The sequence below is a fragment of the Falco punctatus genome (assembly GCF_963210335.1).
Source record: "Falco punctatus genome assembly, chromosome: 12".
Classification (NCBI taxonomy): domain Eukaryota; kingdom Metazoa; phylum Chordata; class Aves; order Falconiformes; family Falconidae; genus Falco; species Falco punctatus.
Genome location: NC_137592.1, coordinates 24,898,486 through 24,922,306, shown reverse-complemented (window position 1 = coordinate 24,922,306; position 23,821 = coordinate 24,898,486). Strand labels below are relative to the sequence as shown.

The 23,821-nt window shown below is 38.2% G+C and overlaps 1 protein-coding gene across 17 annotated transcripts in view; it reads left to right on the top strand.

Annotated features, from left to right (window-relative positions):
* Positions 1–23,821, top strand: part of ESRRG (estrogen related receptor gamma) — a 406,798-nt gene that overhangs the window by 350,597 nt on the left and 32,380 nt on the right. For all 17 annotated transcript variants that reach the window (XM_080408468.1, XM_080408460.1, XM_080408454.1 and 14 more), the window contains 2 exons: positions 2,931–3,041; positions 7,517–7,678. In XM_080408468.1, the coding sequence (XP_080264594.1) occupies positions 2,931–3,041; positions 7,517–7,678 (273 nt within the window). The remainder of the gene's footprint in view (positions 1–2,930; positions 3,042–7,516; positions 7,679–23,821) is intronic.

Here is a 23,821-nt window from a genome sequence, read left to right as displayed (position 1 = left end):
ATTGTGTTTACTTCTGTAAATACTCTGGAAAGTAAAATACTGCTTAGGGTGTGTTAGATTATCAGAAATCGATTATAAAGTAGCTACTTTGGGTTGGTACTTGGAGTGAGGAAACCTTCAGACCTAAACTCTGTATCGGTTTTAATGAAAGGGTTATAAACCTCTAATTTGTATTCTGTTGGTATTATGTTATGCTTTTACATTAAAATTGGTATTATGTAAAATGCTTTTACATTAGAATTTAAATTAGCTATAGTTTTGTGTGATTCTAGAGTATGCAGTACTCTTACTTTCCAGTTATTTAGAATTATAATGTTTTTCTTCTAAAAAAATTTAAGTAGCCATATTTACAGGTACAGCTATTTATAATAGGTGAGTGCATGGGTATATATATATAATTTTACTGTTTTGACATTTGTCTGTATTTCCTTCCACTGAGTGTGGGAATGGCTTGAATGTGTACCTCAGCAATTGCAAAGGAGGTAAAAAAATTGTTCATCTTGGTAGATTTATATTATTTTAATTTAAGCTTCAGTTCCATTACTTTTTGATTAAACATACTTCTGTCTGATGCTATCCATCTTTTATCACTATGAAATCTGCTCCCAAGCAGAAAGAAGGATGGCATCTGAATTATGCAGAAATCCTTTTCTATCTATTTTTCTTCAAATGTTGGACATTCTTTTTCATAATCCCACCAATATTGCATGTGGCTTGTTCTAATCCTTTCCCTATTTCTGAATGTTTAACTGTCAAATGTTGATCTTTTGCTATTTATTTTTAAGGCAAAGTATTGTCCTGGATGTCATTTGCTTCAGGTGTAGCACAAACTCTTGATTCAAGGGTGGAGAACACTGAGTTATCATTAGCTTTGAAAAGCTTTGGACTATAAATTTTTAAAGTGGTTTTGTAGTTCATGCATTTCTAAGTATAATTTTAAAAACAAAAACCGACCATGTTTTGTTGATTGAATCACCATGAGTTTTATCAAATAGCTTAGACCACAGATCAGTCACAAGTTTGGCAGTGATAAAGGTAAATACCATAAATAAGATTTCATTCTTAGTTATTCACTGACCTTTTTGGATATGTGGTTGATTTGGTTTATTATTTATATAATGTGATTCACAAAAAATATAATCTGTAACATACAATGATAAATATACTTCTTGAGTTTGAGGGAGTGAAATACAGCCTTCTGCAGGAAACCAAATGAAATTTCACTGTTAGAGGTGATCATTACCCACTTTCCTGGTGAGCAAAAATTATTGGGCACTGTTGTAAACAATTTACTGCATTAGAGTTGCAGACATTGGTTGTGTCCTTAAGCCAAGTATCTCCTGTGTTACTAACATTTATAGATACCAACAGTCCGTCCGGGCGAATGAGAACCCCATGCACGCAAAGCCCTCCCTGCTGGTAGAGGAGCACAGAACTGGATCTCTAAACACTCTAAATGTCTTCCTTGGGTCAGCTAGTGAGTGTTTTGGTGTGTTAGCTTAGTGCCAGCTTGGAGAGCAGGAAATAGAACAGGAAAATAAAAGGAAAAAACCCCAATAAATATAAAAGAAGAAGAAAAAAAAAATGCTACAGGAGTTGGCTTTGGATTTCTGGCTAGTTGGCAAAATGGCTTTGCTTCACCAAAACCCAACCAATCCTCTCTGGTTTTTGAGGATGAAAGAGGACTGACAGATGTTTCCTGGTAACTAGACTGTGCTACTGGTGCAGGTCCATGGGCAGCGCGTGAGCTCTGTGCTATATTCTTGCTGTGCACATAAACTGTAACTTCTTTGGTGGTGGCTTCTCTGCTGTCCAGAAGCCAGTTCTGGAGGTATTTCCTGCAAGGGAGAGACCAGGGAGATGGGAAGTAGTAGAGTAGGGCACAATAATGGCAATAGAAAAGATAAATAGAGGGAGAAGAGCTAAAATAGACAATGAAAAGAAAAGTGATAAAGTGAGCTGTGCTTTATTACATCGCTCACAGGGATCATTGATATGTAATGTGTCCTTGCATTCTTGTCTAGTTAAATCCATGTCATCAGGGACAAATTTTACACTTGGTATTACTTGTCCTGTTGCCCTGCATATGTGCCAAGTTTTTCAACTTCAGTGTTATGTTACTACTTGGTTATACTGACATTCATCCTGGTTGTCTGGAAATCTGCCTGGGTGACTCAGAAGGAAATAAAAATACTTCATTGTTTTATAGGACCTGTTTTTCCCCCTCCTTTTTTCATTTTGTCCATGAAAGCAGCTATAGCTTGTTTCAGGAAGGTAAACTCCTGTATCTCTGTACAAAACAGATAGCAGAATGCTTTACTGGAGCAATGAAAATATGGGTGGAGAACACAAATGTTAATTCAACATTGATGACACTTAAATGCACAGCCATACAATTTCTTTCAAAACCTCATGAACCATTTCAGGACTCTAAGCCACATATATGTTCTTATTTTTCTAAGGATACTTACATCCTCTGACCGTGTTAATCCATGTTAATTAAAAGTACTGGTTTTGACTATCTCAACTACATACAGCAGTCATTGTTTCTAAACTTCTTGTCCTTTGTACTTCTCCACTCGTAACGTTAGCCTTTTGTGTCTGTGATGGTTATTACAGCTTTGAACTTTGGCTTCTGGCAGAGACTACTTATGATCAGACTCTTTCAAATGGAAACTAAACTTGTTAGCTGTTTTTAATAATATGTAAAAAGGAACAAGTGGTTTTAAATGAACAGGAAATTATGTTGTGAAAGTTGGAACGGCTTGCAAATACTTGTAGCACTGATTTCCCTTGCTTTCTAAAATCAATCTTTTGAAATAAACATGCATTTTAAATAAATATTGGATGGTGCGAGATAGAAGATTGTTATCTGAAAGGCATACTCGTAATGTATTTAATTACAAGTTTGCTTATTTTTCCCAATATAGGTGTCCGCCTAGACAGAGTACGTGGTGGTCGCCAGAAGTACAAGCGCAGAATAGATGCAGAGAATAGCCCATACCTGAACCCTCAGCTAGTTCAGCCAGCAAAAAAGCCATGTGAGTACACCAGATAACACAAAATTTCTCTTTGAACACAAGGTATTGACTCCTAGCCCTGTTACTAAGCTCCTTCTGACTGGGACAAGGGTTTGGTCAGAAGATATTACGGTGAACACTGTATCCATTTATCTGTTAACATATTTTGTTTTAAATATGCTCATCTTTCTCAAGTGGAGTTGAACAAAGAATATTTTCACAGGTGGAAGTGTATAAAAGGATGGTTTATGCAGTGCAAATTTTACATTTACAGGTTATCTTTATTTTCAGTGGTACATAAAATGTTCATACTGTGATCATTAGTTCATTGAAGCTTCTAGTTTCAGATTTCACAAGAAGGTGATTTTTGTAGTTTTCACTAACTAAATGAGTTTGACTGCTCAACCTCCCAATGAAAATATATTAAGAGCCTCATTAATTTATATCTATAGATTAATACACTACCTAGCATTAGATTAAAATAGCAATATGCCACACTAATAACAAGCATAAATTGGTAGTTTGGGCTCTAGTACCCTCATGCATTTTTTTGCTTTGTTTTGTTATGTTTTAATAATGTCCTTGATTGTATCTCGCCAGACTGAAATTAAGAGAGAGAGAGAGAGAGCGAGAGGTGATCATCTCATTGCTAAAATACAAGTTCCATCCTCTTTGCGATTAACTAAAAATAGTTAGGGGTTTTGCTTTGCAGCTTATATAAACTCAAGCAGCGACTGTACTAATTCCATGAAGTAAATTTAATAGCATTATAGCTGTAGTGCAAGAGGCTGGTGTATTACCCTGCAAAGGCATACATGCTGTATCAAGCATTGTAAACTCATACGAATTCAAATGAGAATACACGCATCCAGTTGCTCCTGCTGAAAAGGTTAATTTGCTCCTAAAATAGAGAAAGAAGCCAGAGAAATAAGGAGGGCAGACTCTTCCTTGTCTCCTCTTTACCTCTGCCCCTGTGCCTCTGAGAACACACGTGTCAGTTTTAGGTTCTTGAAAATACCTGGCTGTATGGAAAATGAAATTTGTTTCCGTTCCTGTTCCCCAGTAGGGGACAGTGCTGTGTACAACACGTTTGAGCATATGGGGATCTGGAGAGCAAATAAACAGCCTTTGAACTGTAAGTGAAAGGGCATTTTAGCTGTGTCAAAGAAAAAACAGCCAGTTTTACATAAAATTAAGGCTTAAGTGAACATATGGCATAGTTTCCTTTTGCCTTTCCAAAAAACATTATGCTGATTATATTCCTTCAATTGTCCAATCTGGCATCTTCTACTCAGCCTCCATAAGCTGTCCCACTGTTCTGTAAATACAATCTAGGGCTGCACTAAGCAGATTTTGCACATTATAATAAAAACTTTCTGATAATACAATAAAATTTAATAAACTCTAATGCTTAATTTCATTAGAGGTTTAGTTTTCCTGGGTGCACAGATTGTCTGTTTTTCATTTACTTGATATTGTCATTGAGTAGAAATGTTGATAGCCTAGCATACCGAAAAATGCAAGACCAAAGAGGCAAAAAAAAAAATCCAACCCACAACCCCCAAGCCCTTTAATATGAACAGAGGTTGGTGCACAAAGGTGAAGCATAAGAATCTCTGTGTAAACCCAAGATTATTGCAAAGCAGTGCATTACGTTACCTTTAAGATGATAACTACACCAATTTCTGTAAGCTCCATTTGTCTGAGATAAACTAACCTCCTTATAAATCATTACTCATTATCTAAGTGCTTCACTTCGTTTTCCTTAGCTCGTCTAATTACAAACATTTTTGTAACAAACATTTATAAAACTTGATTTTCAGATCCTGCCAGATAAGTGTCAAGACTCGAAACAGTTGAATCGGTTTTGTGTGGAAGTAGCCTGGGAGATTTTCTGGAGCCTGACTGATAGTTTGTGCGTAACAGAGGCACAGGAATGAAAATTGGGTTCTATTGATTCTAATTAGGGAAACATTAAATAAGATTTACCTAGAAACAGCGCTCATGGCTATCCAATTTCCTGAGTGATGGAGCTTTCTGAATACATTCAAAATTTTCCTATGGCCTGTACTAATGCATGCTCCATTACATGTAGCTTTTTCCCCCTATAGGGAAAGAACAGGTGTTTGGAGGATATTTCCTACACCTACTTCTGGTCTCTGCTGTGTTTTCCAGCTTCACCATGGAATCCAATGGCCTGCCTGTAGATCTTGTTGATCGCAAAAATAAAAAGGATTTGAGATTTTGTGAATCCTGATCACAATGTACAATATTCCTGAATCATTTACAGAAAGCCATTGGTGAGGAACCTAATAAAAAAATGAAAGAGGTTTTTTGGCCATTTCTTCTGTTTGCAGGGGGAAAACCAGAACTTGAGGGTGTGAGTGCTTTTTAATTCATTTATCACTGGTTAAAAAACCAGAAAATTGAAGTCCTGATTTATTTGTCCTACTTTTCAATACATGTAAAAATATTGGGATTTGGAAAGAAGCAATGTTATCTTTTCCCACTCAAAAAGATTGTTTTTTGTGTGAAATTAAACAGGATATGAAAAGATTGTTTCAAAAAGAAATTATGTGCAAAGGCTGTTTTTGAACGTAAGTTAAAACTACCATCTGTCATCTTTAAATAAGAATAGAATTCCTCATTAATCAGTTTGATAATCAGTAGAATATTGAGATCAAGAATTACTCAGTTGGCATAGTTCCTGCAGTTCATATAAAGCATGAATATATCCCGTTGTAATAAAACATACTTGATGTGATGGTTTCCAGTTGGCTCTTGCACTTATTTTATGAAGGGCTAACATACATCACAATTTCTGACACAGAGATTTGGAATAAGGCAAAAATTGTAGAGACAGTAGATCAGAATCAAGGAGTCTGTGTCACAAAAGAGCAGTAAAGTATCAGAAATCTGAATCAAGTGAGTATTTTATGGAAATCTGTCATGGGCTGGTAGGGAGCCTTTCTGGTACTCCTGGGCAAGTCACATCCCCATCAGCCTCCATTGCAGCTGCCCCACAGGGGGACAGTGTGGTCCATCCTGTGACTTATATGTGGAAGGGGAAAATGGTACTAATTCTGGCAGTTTTATTTGCAGTTGGGAAACACTTTGCACCTTCTTGCAGTGGAATCCCCTTTATATCAAGCCCCATAACTCTTTATCCTAATGAGGGGAACAGATTTTTGTAAATTCACCAAAGGGTGCCATTTGGGCTTTAAATTCTGGTGGTGCATTTGAGGTCACAAGGTTTACCTACCATGAAAAGTAAAATGTAAATATATTGAGAACTATATTAATGTATCCTGTATTAGGAGGCTTAATGAATTAGTTGTTTTCCCATTTTTCACTTCTGCCTTCTCAGAGTAACAAATCATGTTCCTGTATAGAGATGAGATACTTCCATTGTGCCTCCACATGGATGTAATGTTCATTTTATGTTTATCCTACTTAGGGAATATAAAATAGCAACACTGTATTGTACATATTCCAGGCTTTTCTACACTTTTTTTTTTCTCTTCACTTTTCCTTATAACTTAACTGATTATTCCAAATAGATTTCACAAGTCATCTGGATGAAAAAGTTAATATTAAACACATGAATGAGAATGCTATATAGATAAAAATAACCAGTGTGTGAATATGATAAAGTATCATTCGTTGCACAAAAACAGTTTTCTGAGATAGAGTCTGCATCTATTGACACTTTCCTTAGTATTACACTCTTTATTCTCATTGATTTTAATACTATTCCTAGCTGGAAATGAAAGGAGGTCATTATTTTTATACATAAAGAAGCTAATCTTATACATGATTCTGAATTTGTGTGTTTCACTGAAAAGCAAATACAAGACAACACCCCACTTTTTTTACAGCATGGGCCCCAAGGAGTACAGGCAGGATACCCATAATGTAAGATATGTGGGATAATGAGCACTGAGAAGGTCCTGAGACTATTTTTGTGACAACAGTGACATCTAAAATAAAGAACAGTAGTTGGAATCAATAGCAGAAGTCAAAGATTTCATTGACTGACTAATTGCTTGTGGTATTTCCTTGCTCAAAAAGTACACCTGCTATTGGGGACAAGGCAGGGGTTGCAGGTAAGCAAAGGAAGGCAAAACTTTTCTATTTGTACAGTCCAAAATACATCATAATGAATGAATTTTTTTCTACAGTGTTTATCTTCCAGTTTTAGAGAGGTGATCATGTGTGTATTCCTACATTCCATTAAATGTACTGTCTTAAAAGCATACATGTCTAGTTTGATAAACATTGTTGTCTAGCTTGATAAACATTGTTAACGAATCAGATTTGTTTGTGCTGTAACCACTTGTAGAAGCCAATGAAGCTGCAATAGGGTTTAATTAGGTCTACTATCTTAAGACAAATTCTTAAGAAAAATTCTTGTACACTTTGAAATATGAGCCATGTGTTTGAAAAGTAGAATGATGCTACTGGTGATCTTGTACTGTTCTGGACCATTTTTACAGATAACAAGATTGTCTCCCATTTGCTCGTGGCTGAACCAGAGAAGATCTATGCTATGCCTGACCCCACTGTTCCAGACAGTGACATCAAAGCACTTACCACTCTTTGTGACCTGGCAGACAGAGAACTGGTGGTGATCATTGGATGGGCTAAGCATATTCCAGGTACATACAGTATTTATTGCAAATAGATGACATGCAGAAATCATTGCATGGCTTCTTCTGTTCTGGTAAAAAATACAATTTGTTCTCTCACTACAAGGCATAAAGTTTTCTTATGGCTCCAGATTATTCACAAAGGACATAGGTTAGATGATAATATATCTTACCTTGGAAATAGTAGTATTGTTGCTATGACTGTTACTGTGTTAATAAGTTTTACATGCTGCTTAGGGAATGAATTTGTTTCATGTATTATTAAGATGAACATACCTTGCTATCTACAGCATTAGCCTGGTAGTGTAAGTCCTCCCTTCTGTACTCATCTGATTCAGCGGCAGCTGAATGTAAGTCTGGTTCCTCTATTACATAAATGCAGCACTATCTTATACTGACCGCAGGAGGTGCAAAAATTCAGTTATATTTTGGCATGGCACAGAGGAATTGTTCTCTTCATTGAGTGAACCAGTATGAGAACTGAATTGTACCAGCAATTCAGTAGAAAGAACTAAATTGTACCAAAAGATCTCTTCTTACATCTTAGTAGTTCCTTGTTCTGCGTGACATGGATTGCGGTCTACACCATATAAATGTGTTGATGCTATAAAAGCTGACGCACTCTTGTTAGCAAAAAAAGTGGGGGTCAGCAAAAGTAGTTTCTCAGAACATTAGTGACTTGTTCGGATAACATTTCCACCCAGCGCTGAGGTATTTGTCCTCACTCTGTGAGCTAGCAGACAAACTTAGAGAGAGTCTCCAGGGTTCTCAGTCTGTCACCTTTCACAAATGGTAAAGTCATACAAAAAAGGTCAGCTTTTTTTCTTCTTTCTTAAGGTATTTTTCTAGTCCAGCAGATGAATGAGCATGTTGGTGTGTTTTCGTCAGCTCCAGCTCATTTGTTTTCTAATTTTGATAGTGGAACCTTACTGAGCATAAGAACAGATAACCTTTAATTTTTCCGAGTAATACATCATCTTTGTTTTAGATGTGATTTTGGGATATCTTTTAATAGAATAAACAATCCAGTCAGTTGTTTGTTGATCAAAGTTAAATATATTTCATTTCTAGTATCAAAAAAAATTGCAAAGAAATAGAAAGAGTCGTCTTGGTTTTTTTTCCCTTGTGCACAAGGCTTCAGTTCTACTGGGACATGCTTCTGGATCATCTTTGATAAATATGAACGCTAACAAAGAATAATAATAATAAAATAATTTGTACATTTATGGAGCATTATTTTGCTTCAGATGAGAGACAACAACCTACAGACTAAAATAGTGAGTATGTGAGATGTTTGAAATTGAGTCATTCTCTGCACCACAAATGGTCTATAAACAAGCTTTTGTATCACAAGCAATGTTTTTCTGGTACAGTTAACTTATTTCTGTCTCCTTAAACTAGTTTGTCTTTATGCTTTGAATGCTACAGTAATTTCTTTAATCAAATTGATGGAAGTCCCTTTCCCAGCCCACACTGAAACCAATTTATTGGTCATGATACGCCAGCTATGTTGCTAACAGTCGTAACGAACTGTCAGGCAATATTGCAGTGAAGCTAATTTGAAGTCATTAGGTGTGCAGCGTTCAGGCAACAATTTGTTACAGTGGTTAGGAACACAGCTGACATTTCTGAATGGCTTTGTTCAGAGCAGTTCTAGATGAGCCCAAGCAAATTGTAAACTAATTTAAACATCACTCTATATTATAGTAGCTACTTTGTCTTACACTGGTTGCTAATAAAGCACCCCAAATTAAGTCAAAAGGAGTTAAGTAGGTGAGTTTGAATTTCATCTTTGGAAGATACCTGGATCGCTTTAACCAAAACAGAGTAGCTCTCAAAGAAGTCAAGTCATGCTTCTTAGTAGTTGCAGAGGAACTTTTATCAGTTTGATTTGTGAATCATGTTGTGTACCTTTGATTTGGCTGGAGGTATAGGAAGAGCAGAGCGATGAGACTGAGCAGCCTTTAAAATGATGGCTTTGGTTAGCATGGGAAAGGTATTGGATGCTGTAAACTGGCCTTGAAAATTTAGAGCCTGCGATCTGAACCAGTAAAGGAACATTCCTGCCATGAGGCAGTCTTTTATACAAGGTAAACTCCAAAACACACCTGCCGTGGTAAAGCCACACTAAGGTAAGTTTACTCACCTGGCTGTGTTTAGGAGTGAGAAAAAAAACCCCTAGCCAAACCAGGAAATAGAGACAATCTTTTTATAAGCCTTCTGGTAACAGAGGGCATTGATAAAATCTGTGCTTATTGTCAGGCATTTGATCACAAAAAACAAAATGCAAAAGGGCTTGACATGCTAAAGGGCAAATGAGATGAGCTTTCCTATCTTGGTTTTGAATGATGGAGTATTGCTGAACTCGGACTGCCTACGCTCAGCTGATGTCTGGCACAAAACAGCTTGGTGAAGAGCCTGGATTGGTGCTAGCCGACTGTTTTCTAAGCTAACAAATGTTACTGTAGGCAGAAACATAACAGAATTGGAAAAAGGATGAGTTAGAAAAAGGGTGCAAATTGCATAAAAGTTCAGTGTAGCTTAGCGGACTAAGTAAATCCTCGGTGTAAATCTCTTGGAATCGATTAATTATACCAGTAGTGAATTTGTGCCTAGCACAGCAAAGCAGCAATCAGCAAATCTTTCTTTTCTATAGTGATTTCTTAAGGTTCAGTATAATTAAAGGCCCTTATATATTAGGTGCTTAATAACTAATAAAGATCTTGCCTGTAAAGTGTTGCAATTCAAAGTTAAATTTGTCTTTGTGGAAGAAACCAAAATAATGTTTTGGCTATTCTGACAAAGTCTTTTAATGAAATTATCTATAAAAAGGTAACAATGCAATAAGCATTCTGCCCTGGCCAACCATTTCCCACTGCAGTCATAGATTAAAAAATGTTTTCAAATTATATAAAGTTCAGTTGCTTTTATAAATTCATTAGTATTTTTGTGCTATTGGAAATATTTCAATAGTTGCTTTTATTGAACAAAAAGTCTATGCCGTCTACAAAAGGAAATATTGAAAGAAAAATATATATGGAAAGCCTTTATCAGTAAATAGAATTAGTCTCCTTGCATTTATAAATCAAATAAATGGAAAGTGTGTTGTTATGAAACATGACCATGTCTTATCAGAAGAAGAAAAAGATCACAATGGCATTAGGAAATGCTTGACTTTAGTTAGAGGAGCGTAAGGGCACAAGAACAGATGATGGTGCCCTAATAGCCCTTTTTAAGAATGACAGGGCCCCGCCATTAGCATTCTTTTATATCCTTGGAAATTGCTCATGCCTCGCTTTTCTGGTTCCTATCTGCCTGACTCTTTTTTATTTCTCTTTCAATTTCATCCGCGCTCGGATAAGCGCATGCTAACACAATATGATTGAGCTGTAAAATGGAACGCTGTCGCCTCTAATCTCTTTTATGTAGATATGGAGGTACTTCCACACTCCACTTCATTCTCTCTCCATTGTTGGCCTTTTAGAATGTGTTGCCGAGTAATGGAGGCTCAGTCAAATATTAGAGCTAGGTTTCACAGGGTGTGATAAGAAGATTATCAACCCAGCAGTCAGATCTATTGTTGTTCTTTGTGTCAGATTAAAATATTCCGATGTACTGTAACTTCGTTAGTAAAATACTGAAGGTGCTTAGGGGGAGGCCAAACCCTGTTTTGTCTCCTGCCTGATGAGACAAAACCCCGATTAACTGACCTAAATAAGTTCTAAATAAATTTATGAAGCCCCCTCAAGAGTTTTCTATTTTATTTCTCTTTTAAATAAGAGAGCCCTGCTTAAATCAGTATTTATTGGTGGTGGAGTTTCCTACCCTTTGCATTTTATTTTGGGCAGATTCCATTTTGTATTGGTTGCATTATATTTATTAAACTCTTTTCCAGTACGAGGTGGAATTCTGCTGATACCTAGTCACAGAATCAGAGTCGTTTAGGCACAATTGCTGTAATGTAACTATCTCATTGACATTCAGCAAAAATGTGCAATGTTCTTTCATATTAAGTGGAGGCAGCAAACATTAAGCTCTTAAAAATGTGCATAACAGGAAGCTGAAGACAAAATGTTCTCTAAAGAATTTGCATGCATGAAAAAACATCATCCAGACCATAGAAATCAACTTTTTTGCACTTAAAATGAAAAATTTGTTTGGAAACAGTAAATCAGACTAATACATCAAAAATAACTAGTTACATTATTTAGTAAAATAAGCCTGCTTGTCTTTGGCTGTGTCTCCGTTTTGCTAGCAGCAACTGTGTTCAAGAAAGGGAATAGTTAGAAATTGATACCACCACTAGTGCTAGTACTGTTGGTTTTTTTTTTAAAAAAAAGCATGATTTGAAGGCACCAATCCAAGAATGTTTTGAATATTTTAGTGTTAATGTTTTATGAAACATTATTGTTCTGCATACTCTTTGTGGAGGACAATATTTAAGCTTTCCTTTCCAAAGCAGCTCTCAGGGGTGTAGTTTAACATTCTAATACTGTACAAGAACGTGATTTGCTGCAGAGCTGTCATTTCTAAAACGCCCTTTTCTCATCATCTGTCTCAGAAATACCACCCCGCATAGGTAAAAGTACAGAGAAAAAGTTGACCATAATCAGTTTTGGAAAGCTGCTGTTCAAGAAACCATAAGAGCGTACATATATGGTATGTCCATGTAGATAGGAATTAGGTATATATGTACCTGTTCTCATGGATGTAGTTGTCTATGTTTTCTACATCTTAGTGGACATACAGCATGTGTTTAAATGACAGAGAAAAAATTCTTCGTGGTAGTATTCATGTCAGTAAGTCTTTGAAGATGGACTGAAGTCATATGTTGCAACTACCTGTTGTGTATAATCACATACGTTGTAGCTACAGCCAGCATCCTGTTCATGACCAAATCCTTCTCTGGATCGTTATCCCCCTTTGCAAGGGGAGTAGATGTCTTCCTGTATGTCTGTACCGTGCCACTTGCTGCTGTAAAATTTGTTGTTTCTGCTGAGCTTGAGGCCTTCTCTAGTCTCTTACGCTGCTGGCTGAATTCAGGACCATTTCAGACAACATGAGCGTTCCTGCAGCTATCTTAGAACCCCCTGTCACAGGGTGCCTGTCACTCCACAGGCAGGTGGACCTGTAAATGTGGTGTTTACTGCTCATGTAAGTAACATGGCATGGGGTGTGCATTGCGCTGTGCTAAGAGGTTTGTAGTAATAATAACTTGAGCCTCCTGGGGAATCAGGGCATCCTGCCTTTTATCAGTGTGCTATCTTGGACACTTCGCAAGCTCTCTTTGCCTTCTGGTTATCAAAAGCCTGCTATCTGCTCTTCTTTTAACTCCTTCTACAAACACGCACTTAATTAGGGAAATCAGACATGCTCTTCCTATGATGGAAATGTTCTTGAACGCACAGCTTGTGGGACATACATGATTTGAGGCAGACCATTCCCTGGGTCTTACAAGTTCCAGCCAAAAGGTTTCTCAAAAACTACTGACTTCCTTGGCCTCAGTCACTAAATGGTACGATACGGGAAATCAGCAACTGACTGTTGGTTTTATTTTTGAGCGTTAGCATGGATGGACCCGACACTGCCAGTGTTTAGATCACAGTGTTGATTCCAGCTTCTGTGAGTAGAAGTGTGCCTGAAATGCCAGCAGTTCATCTGTCTGTCATTTGAAGTGCTAGGAATGGTGGCATTTTGTACTACTTCTCATTTTTTGAAAATAGTATGACAGAGAAGGTTAGCTGGATTTTGCAAGGCAGGGAGGAGGAGGTAGGATTCCCAAGATAATGCATGGATAGACACGTCCACAGTCTCTCAGCATTTTCAGAACAAAACAGGGATCTGCCATGTGGTAAAAAGTCTGTTTATTTTAAAATTATTTAATATATCCACGTGAGATACGATGGCAGACTGTTCTTGATGGATCTGTTACTGAAGTCAGTGACAAAACTTGAGCTGATTTCAGTACAAAAATGTAGGACTTTATGTGCAGCTAGAGATGTCTGCTAATCAGAACAGACTGGTTCCAGTTCAGAGCTGAGAGAGCCAGTAATGGGAGAGGTGAGGAGGTTTCTAGTACTGGTAGACATAGATGTCCTGGGGTAAAAAGAGCACTTAAGTTTCCGGGATAGTAACTTCTGGCATTTTTTACTAGCTTTAAATTAACTGAGGGGAAAAGCAGAATATAATCCCAGGCATGTAAACATCTTGATCACGTGTTAATTATACTTGAATATAAAATAAATGTACAGTAAGACTCTTAAAAAAAAGCACCTGGAAATCTTGCTAGTTTTGACTTTAAAATCCCTGGCCATTTGTTGAAAAAACTTGTTTAAGATTAATCAGCACCCAAAGCAAAACAAAACCAAAAAATGGAATTAACAGGTAACAAAAGAACTTGGCTAAATTCATATGTTTTGCTTTCAAAAACTATAAATCCTCCATTAACATCCCCTTCTCTGAAGATTAGAATTAAACATTGAGTTTATGTCTCTATTAAGTTCACCTGTCATTCATGTACAAGTACTTGCCTCTTCCTTCCAAGTGACCATCTCCTGTTTTAGTTTGTTTTTTTGTTTTTTAAACAGCTCTCTCCCTCCGCCCATGCCCCCAACATACACACTACACTGTCTGGCTGTTGCACTTTTTTTTTTTTTTTTTTTTCCTAGTGTCCCCCTTTATCTGCCTCAACCAATCTCCAAATGAATGCATGTCTATCATGGCCTTAGCTTTGACACTCTGGATATATTGATTAATAGTTGCCCTAAGCTCCTTTTAGCAAATCAAATTTTCACTTTTAGCAAGGATTTCGCCTCTGATTTATTCAGCAAAGTGAAATGCACTAAATTGACTTTGACATTCAGGGAAAATGGCTGAAAAACAAAGAGGGGAGGAAAGAGATATAAATTGTGTGGCAGCTGGAGACTTCAAGCATAAAAGAGGCAGTTTTCTATAGAATATCGCTGGTTAATTTGGAAACACACATTTAAACAGGAGTGGAAATTATTTTCTTAAAATTAGATGTTTTTTAGACTAAGGATCTGGGATATAATAGGGTTTACTTAGCAAAATGCAATATATTCAACCCAAATTCATCACTTGCTAATCATGGTGCAAGTGTGGGATCCACTTTTGTTGCCACTAATAATTATTATGTTAAACGAGAGACAAAGAGGTTTCTGAGTAGTTTTATAATGAGGTGCTAAATTGGTAAATATCTTCCTACCATTGCATTATGTTGTTCACTCCTGTGGCCCTTTAAAATAAGAAATGATTAATAAAAAGAGAGCAAATCAACAGTAATGAATGCCAGTGCTTTTCATTTTCTTTCTGTAAACAAAAATGGCTATTATTTGATTCTTAAATGCAAGAGTATAAAAAGATGTAGCAGCAATTCCCTGTTATTCTTCTAGCAAAATTAGGAGTGTTGTATTACCTTGGACGACTTGTAGACTGGCAGATACAGCCTGCTTCCTTCCTTGCAAACATGGTATTACTGGAGAACCATGAGGCCAAAAATGTACTGTTGCATATTTAAAAGCATTTGAATGTGATGCTCAATAGAATAAAGGAGAGGAGAAAGAAAGAAATAATAAATCTGTTCCATTAGCACATAAGGTGATTTTTGAGGGGGGGGGGGGTGTAAGAAGACACAATATAAAAACATAGGAGATTGGTTTTATTCAGTGATCAGACATTACAATGAGAATTCATAAAAATATATATATATATGTGGTAGTTACCCTGTTAATCTATAGAGACAGACCAAGAGCCTTTGGTAGGATGAGTTGTCATGGGTGTACAAGTCAAATGTGCTGTGCCAGCCTCTGTTGTGTAAGGATCTGGCCCCAGAGGGATAAACCCCCGTCAGCCGTCAGTATCTCAGTGGGAGCTGAGGGTTTTCTTTGTCCCCTGCGTGTACTCACCAGCACAGGACTCTGCAGCAATGTGCAGAATTGAGCTTTAAGCGAGCATTTCTACTTAGAGGACAACAATACTCACCTTTGTACCCCCTTCTTGTGTGACAAACGGGTTTACTAGATTAGGTCTGTGTAAATTGCAGATGACTCAGTAACAGTTTTCCTTCTTCTGAGCCAACAAGGAATGAATCTTATTACCAGAGGGTGGGAAGTCTAAATGTATCTTAACCTTTTTAATTTTACTGTAGTGTCCGTTCTTTTTTTTTTTTATTTTTTTTTTTGTAAGCAAGCTGAATCTGAGACTTCAGCAATAATGGCCTTTTGCAAGTGGGACAGCATCTGGAGTGCCATGCAGGAGATAGCTGGGCGCATCAGATTTTCAGGCGTGTCCTCTTTAAAGTCATTCCACTGCCACCCCGTATCATTTAGTTCAACTGACAGCCATATTAAAAGAGTGCCAGTTAAGAGGTACTGTATGCAAGAATGTAAACTTCCGAAATACGCCTTGAGAGGGTGTCTTTTTGCAAACTTTCCCTGACTGTACAACTGATAGCTGAAGGATGACCAACTTCTACAGGTAATGCATGGCCAGGACCAAGGAAGGTGCCTTGCTCACAAGCGCAGTAAGAAAGTTGGAACAAATCTTGACATTATTCCTTCGGTGAAGAATTTGCAGAAAAGACAAATGCTGCAGAATTGAGCCTATCATTTATGTTCATTTGCGTATCACTTCTGTATTTACAGGACTCCTCTAGAAGAATAAGGCTTTTTTTCAACCAGATTCAGAATGTAAAGAACATCCAAACAAAGAGATTTTTTTGGCAGTTTTAAAATTCCTGAAGGCTTTGTTGGAAATAAGATCATGAATGTTACATGTCATTTAAATTGGCTTGTGAAAGGACCATAGCAGATGCTGGGCATGCAGAAGTGAAATGAGAACGACATAGCCCTCTTATGGTAACCATTTCAGTCCATTTTAACTACAACAGGTGACTCACTCATCTAACTTAGCCTCCAGCAAAAATATATTTACTTTGTTCTGGGTGGGGAAGAAAAGAGCAGCTTTTCAGTCGTATGTGTTGACACTGTGAGTCCCAGGGGAGGTGGGGGCGTGCGGGGAAGAGCCAGTTGCTCAGACTGGATTTAGAGCAGACAGGTCTCCACCTGTATGGCTGGGTCGGCGACACAGGATGGTCTAGTTTCCTAAAGTCAGCTGAGACCAGTTAAATCCTATAATTCTAAGGATGCCTCTACTTTCTCTCTGGATGAGTTTGGCTTCACACCTGCTTAACCTACATTAGAATAGGATTAATTACCTGAATTGCAAGGCCCCCTTAGCCAGTCAGCACGTTTCTGGCAGGGCACATGGTGACCTGAGCCTGGTTATATATAGTATAGGGATAGCAGAGGAGCACCTGGGTTGTAATGGCAAGGCTCGATCCAGCCTGCTAACAGAATCAGCAGTTTTTTAAAATGAGTCTGCAGTAATCGCCTTCTGCATCAGCTGGGTCATACAAGAGCTTTATGAAACTCAGGTTTTCACAGCTAGTAAGCCTTTTTTATTGCGCAATGCTGAATTTATGTGCACACACATGCATATATATACATACACACATACGTGTAGAGATCGAATCGCAGGAAACACGGGGGAGACAGAATCAAAAGAAAGCAGATACTGAATGCTCCTGTATTTAATTACTTAGATTGAACACTTACTTGGCTGTAACTTTTAAGTCGGTTTTCCATGTTATTTTAATTAATTGTCTCCAAGTTTAATACTGTATAGCAAGCAGGAATTCTTGGGTAATTTTCCTTGCGAGAAAAAAACATGGAACCTTCCTTTCATTTGAAAAGATGTTCTATAAAGATAAAGTTCGCTGACAGTATGTTGGTCTGCCCAAGGGATTTTCCAGCCCAAACTCCTGAGGAACATATTATAGACAAGTGGAAATTTCACAGTATAGCACTGAACCTTTTCCCCAAGATGTTTTTATCTGCCATGTTGTGCACCATCAGTTTTAATCAGCTGCATTAACAGTTGAGATGAAATCAAATATTGAAATGACATCCAACTACAGACACAGAAGGCTGCAAGTTCAGTGGAAATGGCACTTGAAAAGTAGAGTCAGCTAACTTACAGGTGCCGACATGTTACGCATGAGAACGCAATGGCAGAGAGTTGTGATGAGGGTGGAGAAGAGGTGGGGGCAAATCTGCAGTACGTGTGCATCTAGCTGTTGGAGAGATAAGAGGGAACAGTTCAGCTAATGTAACGGCTGCTCTTCATATGTTTGTTCAAAGAAGAAGCTGCACTTACAGGCATAAATATATCATGACATTTGCAGCGTGCAGGGTGTATTTCTAGCCAGAGATTTTCTTGTAACCATGCTACAGCATTGTGCCTGCCTTAATGAAAAGGCATTAGACTCCGAACTTGCTATGATTCAAGCATATGGAAGTTACCGTGACCCTTGTGTCTTTCATGAATTAACTGCACTTGCACTGAGAAGAACTTTTGAGTCCTTCCCCATATCACTCTCTGGTAGAAAGCCATTCTACTCGGTGATCCATTCTTCGCTTTTTTGCTACTTTAAAGTTTCCCCAAGATAACGTTAACTGTTGTGTAGATTCAGGAGTCCATTGCTTAGTGTCAGTGAATCTTCAGCTACAGATTTAATATGCAATATGATTGTGAGTTCCAGATGATCTTCATTCAGTGAAATTGGTAGGCATCTATTTCGAAGAGGTTTTTTGTCTTTTGAGTTACGGAACGTTTCCCAGACACTGTTAATGACTTGTGCTGAACGCTTTGCGTAATATATTCAACACAAATTTAGAGTTCACAGTGATCACAGGGTTGCACCTAAGCACTTCAATGATGATGAGTAACTTACTGTGTGCTGTAATCCTCGTATGTGAAGCACACTGTGGTCAGTGTAATCAAAAGTCCACTAGGAAACAGGGTGCTTCAGAAAGGTGTTAGGCAGGGAAGGCAGGTGGAGTTGGGGATGAGTAGTGCACACGCTGTGCAGGGTAATCCCATTAGTATCATAGACCCACAGAGGGCAGTGTCTGACAAGAGGCTTCGGTGGGCATTTCAGGAGATGACGAAGAGGGTGTTGACAAGGGAGTATTTGCATACTCATATCCATCATCAGCCAGCATCGGTTGATGAACATACAGTCTTTCAGAGAACCTGCATGGTGGCAAAAAATACGCCAAGAAAGACCTTATGACACGGGGAGATCGGAAAACAGGCTGCCGTGGGTCTCCCGAGTTCCACTGCTGCAGCCAACACAGGTGAGCGAGAATTTGCCATCAGTTGCTCTGGACAAGTGTACCGTCTGCGTGGCAGAAAGTGGTAGCTATTTATATACTGAATGGCAACACTAAACAATTTAGAAGAAGCAGTGAAGTGTGTCCTATCCAATTAAAAATGCAGTGAGAATTTTAGGTAGGCAAAATGTAATTATTTAATTGGAATTTGACCGGGATGCTTTTCCACTGTTAAAATAAGTATAAATTACATGAGCTGTAAAACTTTAAATTATGAAAATATTTTGAGGTCTTTGAGCATGGTAATTGGAGCTATATATTCAACTTTGGTTTTAACCTGACGCTTCGTAATAGCTGTTCCCTAAAGCAAGTTTGGCTGTTTTTTTTTTTATTTTTACATTATCGGATATCCCTTAGTGAGGCAAATTAGCACTCAGTCTGGAAAATATTTAAGTGGTACAATCAGATTATTTACACAGACACTTCCATTGTGCAGAGTTCTCTGTGTTCCCAAATATTTGTAGGTTCGCATCCTCAGCTGTCAGTGCTCACACTTGAACCTCCCTGTTTCGTAGCGCTCTATATGAAAATCCATTTAGGCCAATAGAAAGGCTTGCCTTGATTTCACCGGCCTTTGGATCAGTCCCTAAATATACAGGTCAGAATCTGAAACCTGTGTGGACCTCACAGCTTTATTACTTACCTTCTGCTTGACTTACCACTTTTGTTTGAATGGAGGAGGAGGACTAAGTGCAATTCCTTGCACAAATGGTCTGTTCTTTTCTTTTATTATTATCATTATTATTATTATTAGCAAGGAAGAGAATCCTACTGTGGAGAATTAGGGTTATTTCCTGTACGCAGAATCAGAGTCTGCTCTTATCTGGAACCATATTTCAGCCCTTATGGAAACATCAGCATCTGGGCTGAATGATAGAATGTTTATCATGAAATATATTATTTAACTGTTTATGTTATCAATATGGCGCAGATAAAAATCTACAGAAAGCCTGCATTTAATGCTTGGGAGGATTTTAAAAGACTATCGAGCATGCCTCTGGAAATAGGTTCTCTGATGCTGTGGCTGCAGACAGTGATTCTAATTGCTTGAATCATATTGTCTAAAATACACTTCCCAATTAACTTCCTGTCAGGTTGAGGAATTCCAGGTATTTATTCTGTAACTTTTCTATTGGTGAAGAGTGTTCTGGGGTTCCCTAAATGCAAACCACTTTTATTTTCTTAGGAAGTTTTTTTTTCCCCCCTCACTCACTAAAGGCTTTTCCTTCTCATTGAGTTTTGCTCTTCAGCTTTTTGCTCGCTGCTTTTCAAGGATTGGAGGCAAGTCCTGTCCTGGTACTCCCATTGATACATTTGTACAGTGCTGAGGTACAGGCTCCATGTTACATCCATACTTGGCTCGTTATCCTCTTATCAAGCTCTTTGCATCCCTTTGTTTATTTGAGGAGACAGGAAGACTGTGTGAAGGCTGCTTAGTCAGGGATATCAGCGTTGTTGGCAGGGGAGTGATTGCCAGTTGAAAAACAAGGCATTATTGCTCATTTTTTCCCTCTTATTAGTTTGATTACATTTGCAAATCAAATCAATCCATCAGACATGATCAGGCCTCGTCCGCATTTTAAGGAATAGTAATCTCCGTCTAATAAGATGCAAATGTGTCACATCGGTAAGTAACCAATAAATCATCGTCTTGTCTTTGGCAATCATTAAATATCAGAACCAACAGTCAATTTTTAGTATTTTCAATTTGCGATATGCCGCTGGAATATAAAGATAGATGGACGTAATTACACAAACCAAACACTATTTCAGTTCATTCCAGACAGCAAATTTAGTGGAAGGTATAACTGGCTTGTCATCACACTACATTATTCCTGGCGGTTCATGCAAAGTTCACAGACAAGCTTCGAATGGACATTGCTTTTTTTACTTCCCTTAACAACATTCCCACTACCACCACCAACTTCAATAAATGACTTGAAATGCTGTAGGACATCACTTCCATCAGTGCACAAAAAGGCACAGAAAGAGAAACATTGCCTCTTTTCCCAGCGCAGGCACCTCGTGCATGTGTAAGACTGAAACCCAAAAGTTTCCTAATCCTTGCTACATTCTTCCTCTCTTTTTCTCTTCTTTTTTTTTTAAGACATTTTAATCTGAAACTTCAGGGTTTGCGCTGACACGGAATACATTTTTCATAATTTTTGCCAGTTAGCACACATTTAGTAGTTCAGGAGCAGAATGAAGACAGACAGTGAGAAGGATTGGCACACCAGCTCCCCTCTCATCCTCCCATTCCCATCTTCCTAAAGGAATGGAAATTTAAATGTTTTTTCTTTATCTTTTTTTTTTTTTTTTTAATTGATTTGGGATTTGGGAAAATTGATCGCCTCGTGTGCATCCCAGGGATTAATTGATATGTTCTTCGTCTGATTCGCAGTGTTTTCCTTTCCATTAGTGGCTCTATTTGTATACAATTTACGTGCTTTTCAAGAGAGAAAAAGACATAAGCTTATATGCTGGCAGCACTAGTGGCAAAAGAAACCCCAATCTTGTCTTAAACAGCATAGCTTTTACCCAGAGATTTCAGACTGGTTTAATATTACAGGATACAGACCCTAAAAGTGCAGACCTGCAGGCAGGCCGCTAATTTCGAGAAGAATTTGTGCCTGTTGGAAATTACATTGCTGGCCCTTCTTGCAGTACGGAGTGGCATGAGAGAGAAAGGGTGCAAAATACGGTCCCTCTGCTGTGACGCCAGCGACTCTGCGGAAATAAGAAAAGAGGATTTTGCAGGCTTGTGCTGACTTATGTAGGTTTCCAGCGCACCAAAGCCAGACAGCGGGCTTACTGTGTTTGACCTTAAGAAGCTTCTTGCCGTCAGCGGCGTGCCCTGAGCGGACCTGTCACTTGTGTTTGTCTCAGCTAACGTGCTTGGAGAAGCTGAACCTCAGGTGCTTTGGAGTGACTTTGGGAGAGATCCTTTAGCCCCCTCCGTGAGAAAATAATTTTCACAGTAGTAGTTTGATTTGATTTGGTAAATGAATTAAATGGAAATTAGGGAAGAGGCTTGCTTGTGAGTACACCTACTTGCTTTGGGCTCCCCCAGGCGTTGAGCTGCTGTTAAGGGGCAAAGGGTGGGGAGAGTGATTTTGCAAACGTGAACATGTAAGTTCCAGGATAGTTGCTACATGTTCCTTATTCTTGGCATCAAAAATCTTGTTCTTTGGTGAGGGAACACTGCAAAGAAGTACTTGTGAGCTGCACACAGTATTAATGACACATGCCAGAGATTTAGGCAACTTAAAAACGTACCGCCAATTAACAACTAGTTCTTCTTGCTATTTTGAAACAAAAGATGTTATTACCTGGTTTTACCTACTTTGATCCTCAAACTGGTGTAAATTTGTAGCAGCTTTGTGAAAGCAAGAGGTTTATTCCAGATTTAAAATGAAGCAACTAAGCAACGTTAGCTCTGTTGTTTTAACAAAGTTTGAGTTTCCTGGCACTTTTTCCCCCCAAGATTTCTTTACATTAACATGTTCCTGGATGTTGCATACCTCAGTTGCCTAGACTAAGGCTGCCTAGGTCTCTTGCAAAAGTCTCCCCTGTTTCTGTAATCTCCAGAGACTTTGGTGAGTAAAAGCTGCGCGCAGAGGCTGTGTGCCTAAGAGGCTCAGTACCAGAACCTTATGTTCTGTCTAACCAATGTACATACTACCATGGTATGTTTAATTTGCTTTTTCATCAAATCAATAATGGGTCTAATTGAAAAAATTGGCAGAACTACATAAACCGTAACTACCAATGTCAGTGTTTTGAGGAAATCGGAGATGTTGCGCAGCTATGCAAGTGACACCTGCGTTAGCAGTGCACCTCTGTTACAAATGTGTACAGAAACAAACGTTGCTCAGGTGCAGCATCTGTACCAATTGATCACTATGCTATCAGAATTAATCACCTGGTATTCAGCTCAGAGAATAAAATTTACATCTTAATGTATGACACTTATTCCAGCACATACATGCACTGCTAAAAATGGTAGTGTTCACTCCTGCTGGAAAGTGTGCATCTATTTTTGTAGGCAAAGTCTAGCAATTCTCATTCTTAGTAAATTCCCAAACACTTGGGATGGCTGCTGCTATTAAGTTAAGTCCTTTCAAAGATGAACTCTTGCAGGACTGTGCAATAAAATGGATTTTGTCCCTGGAGTTATGTGTCTAAAATCCTGCCCTCGCTTTCTTCTCAAGAAAAAGAGATTTTTGAGGATCTCTAGTGCTCCATGGAAAATAACCCATGTGAAGATAAATAAGTAAAGTTTGGCACCGGGCAAGATTGGCAGGCCTTCACCAAGATGGTCCAGCAGTGTTGCAGGTGCATTGGCTAGCAGTGTGGAGAAGCTTGTGTGAGAACTACACAAAATTGTAGCACGTGCTCTCAGTTCCGCCAGTGGCGCGAGCGCTCAGATAGCCCTGCCACTGCGAACGGAGCTGTGCTTTCTGCGGGGGCTGCTTGATATCCGTGGGGCTGGCAGAAAGATTCAGGCCAGGTGCACCAACTGCAGGATGAGAATTATAAAATATTAATTTTAAAAGAAAGAAGTGCAGATTTCAACTTTTATGTTCTGTATAATTGCAGAGCTAGCAGGATTTTAAAATATGGCAAAGCCTAAGTCATTAGCATAGGGTAATCACCTTTGCTGTTTAAAACCAAAATAATAACAACAGAAAAGGTATTGCACATTGACACATGGAAATTTAATGCTTTTCGGAGAAATTTTGTAGGGATTTTTTATTATGTGGCTAATTACATATTTACATGTAATGGCACTAGCAGAGCTATTACAGTCCATTGGGTAAATAATATGCATTTTAAAAACCATTTATAAATATGTATTTATTTGATGGACCAGAACGTTTTTTTGAAGTCATTCTCA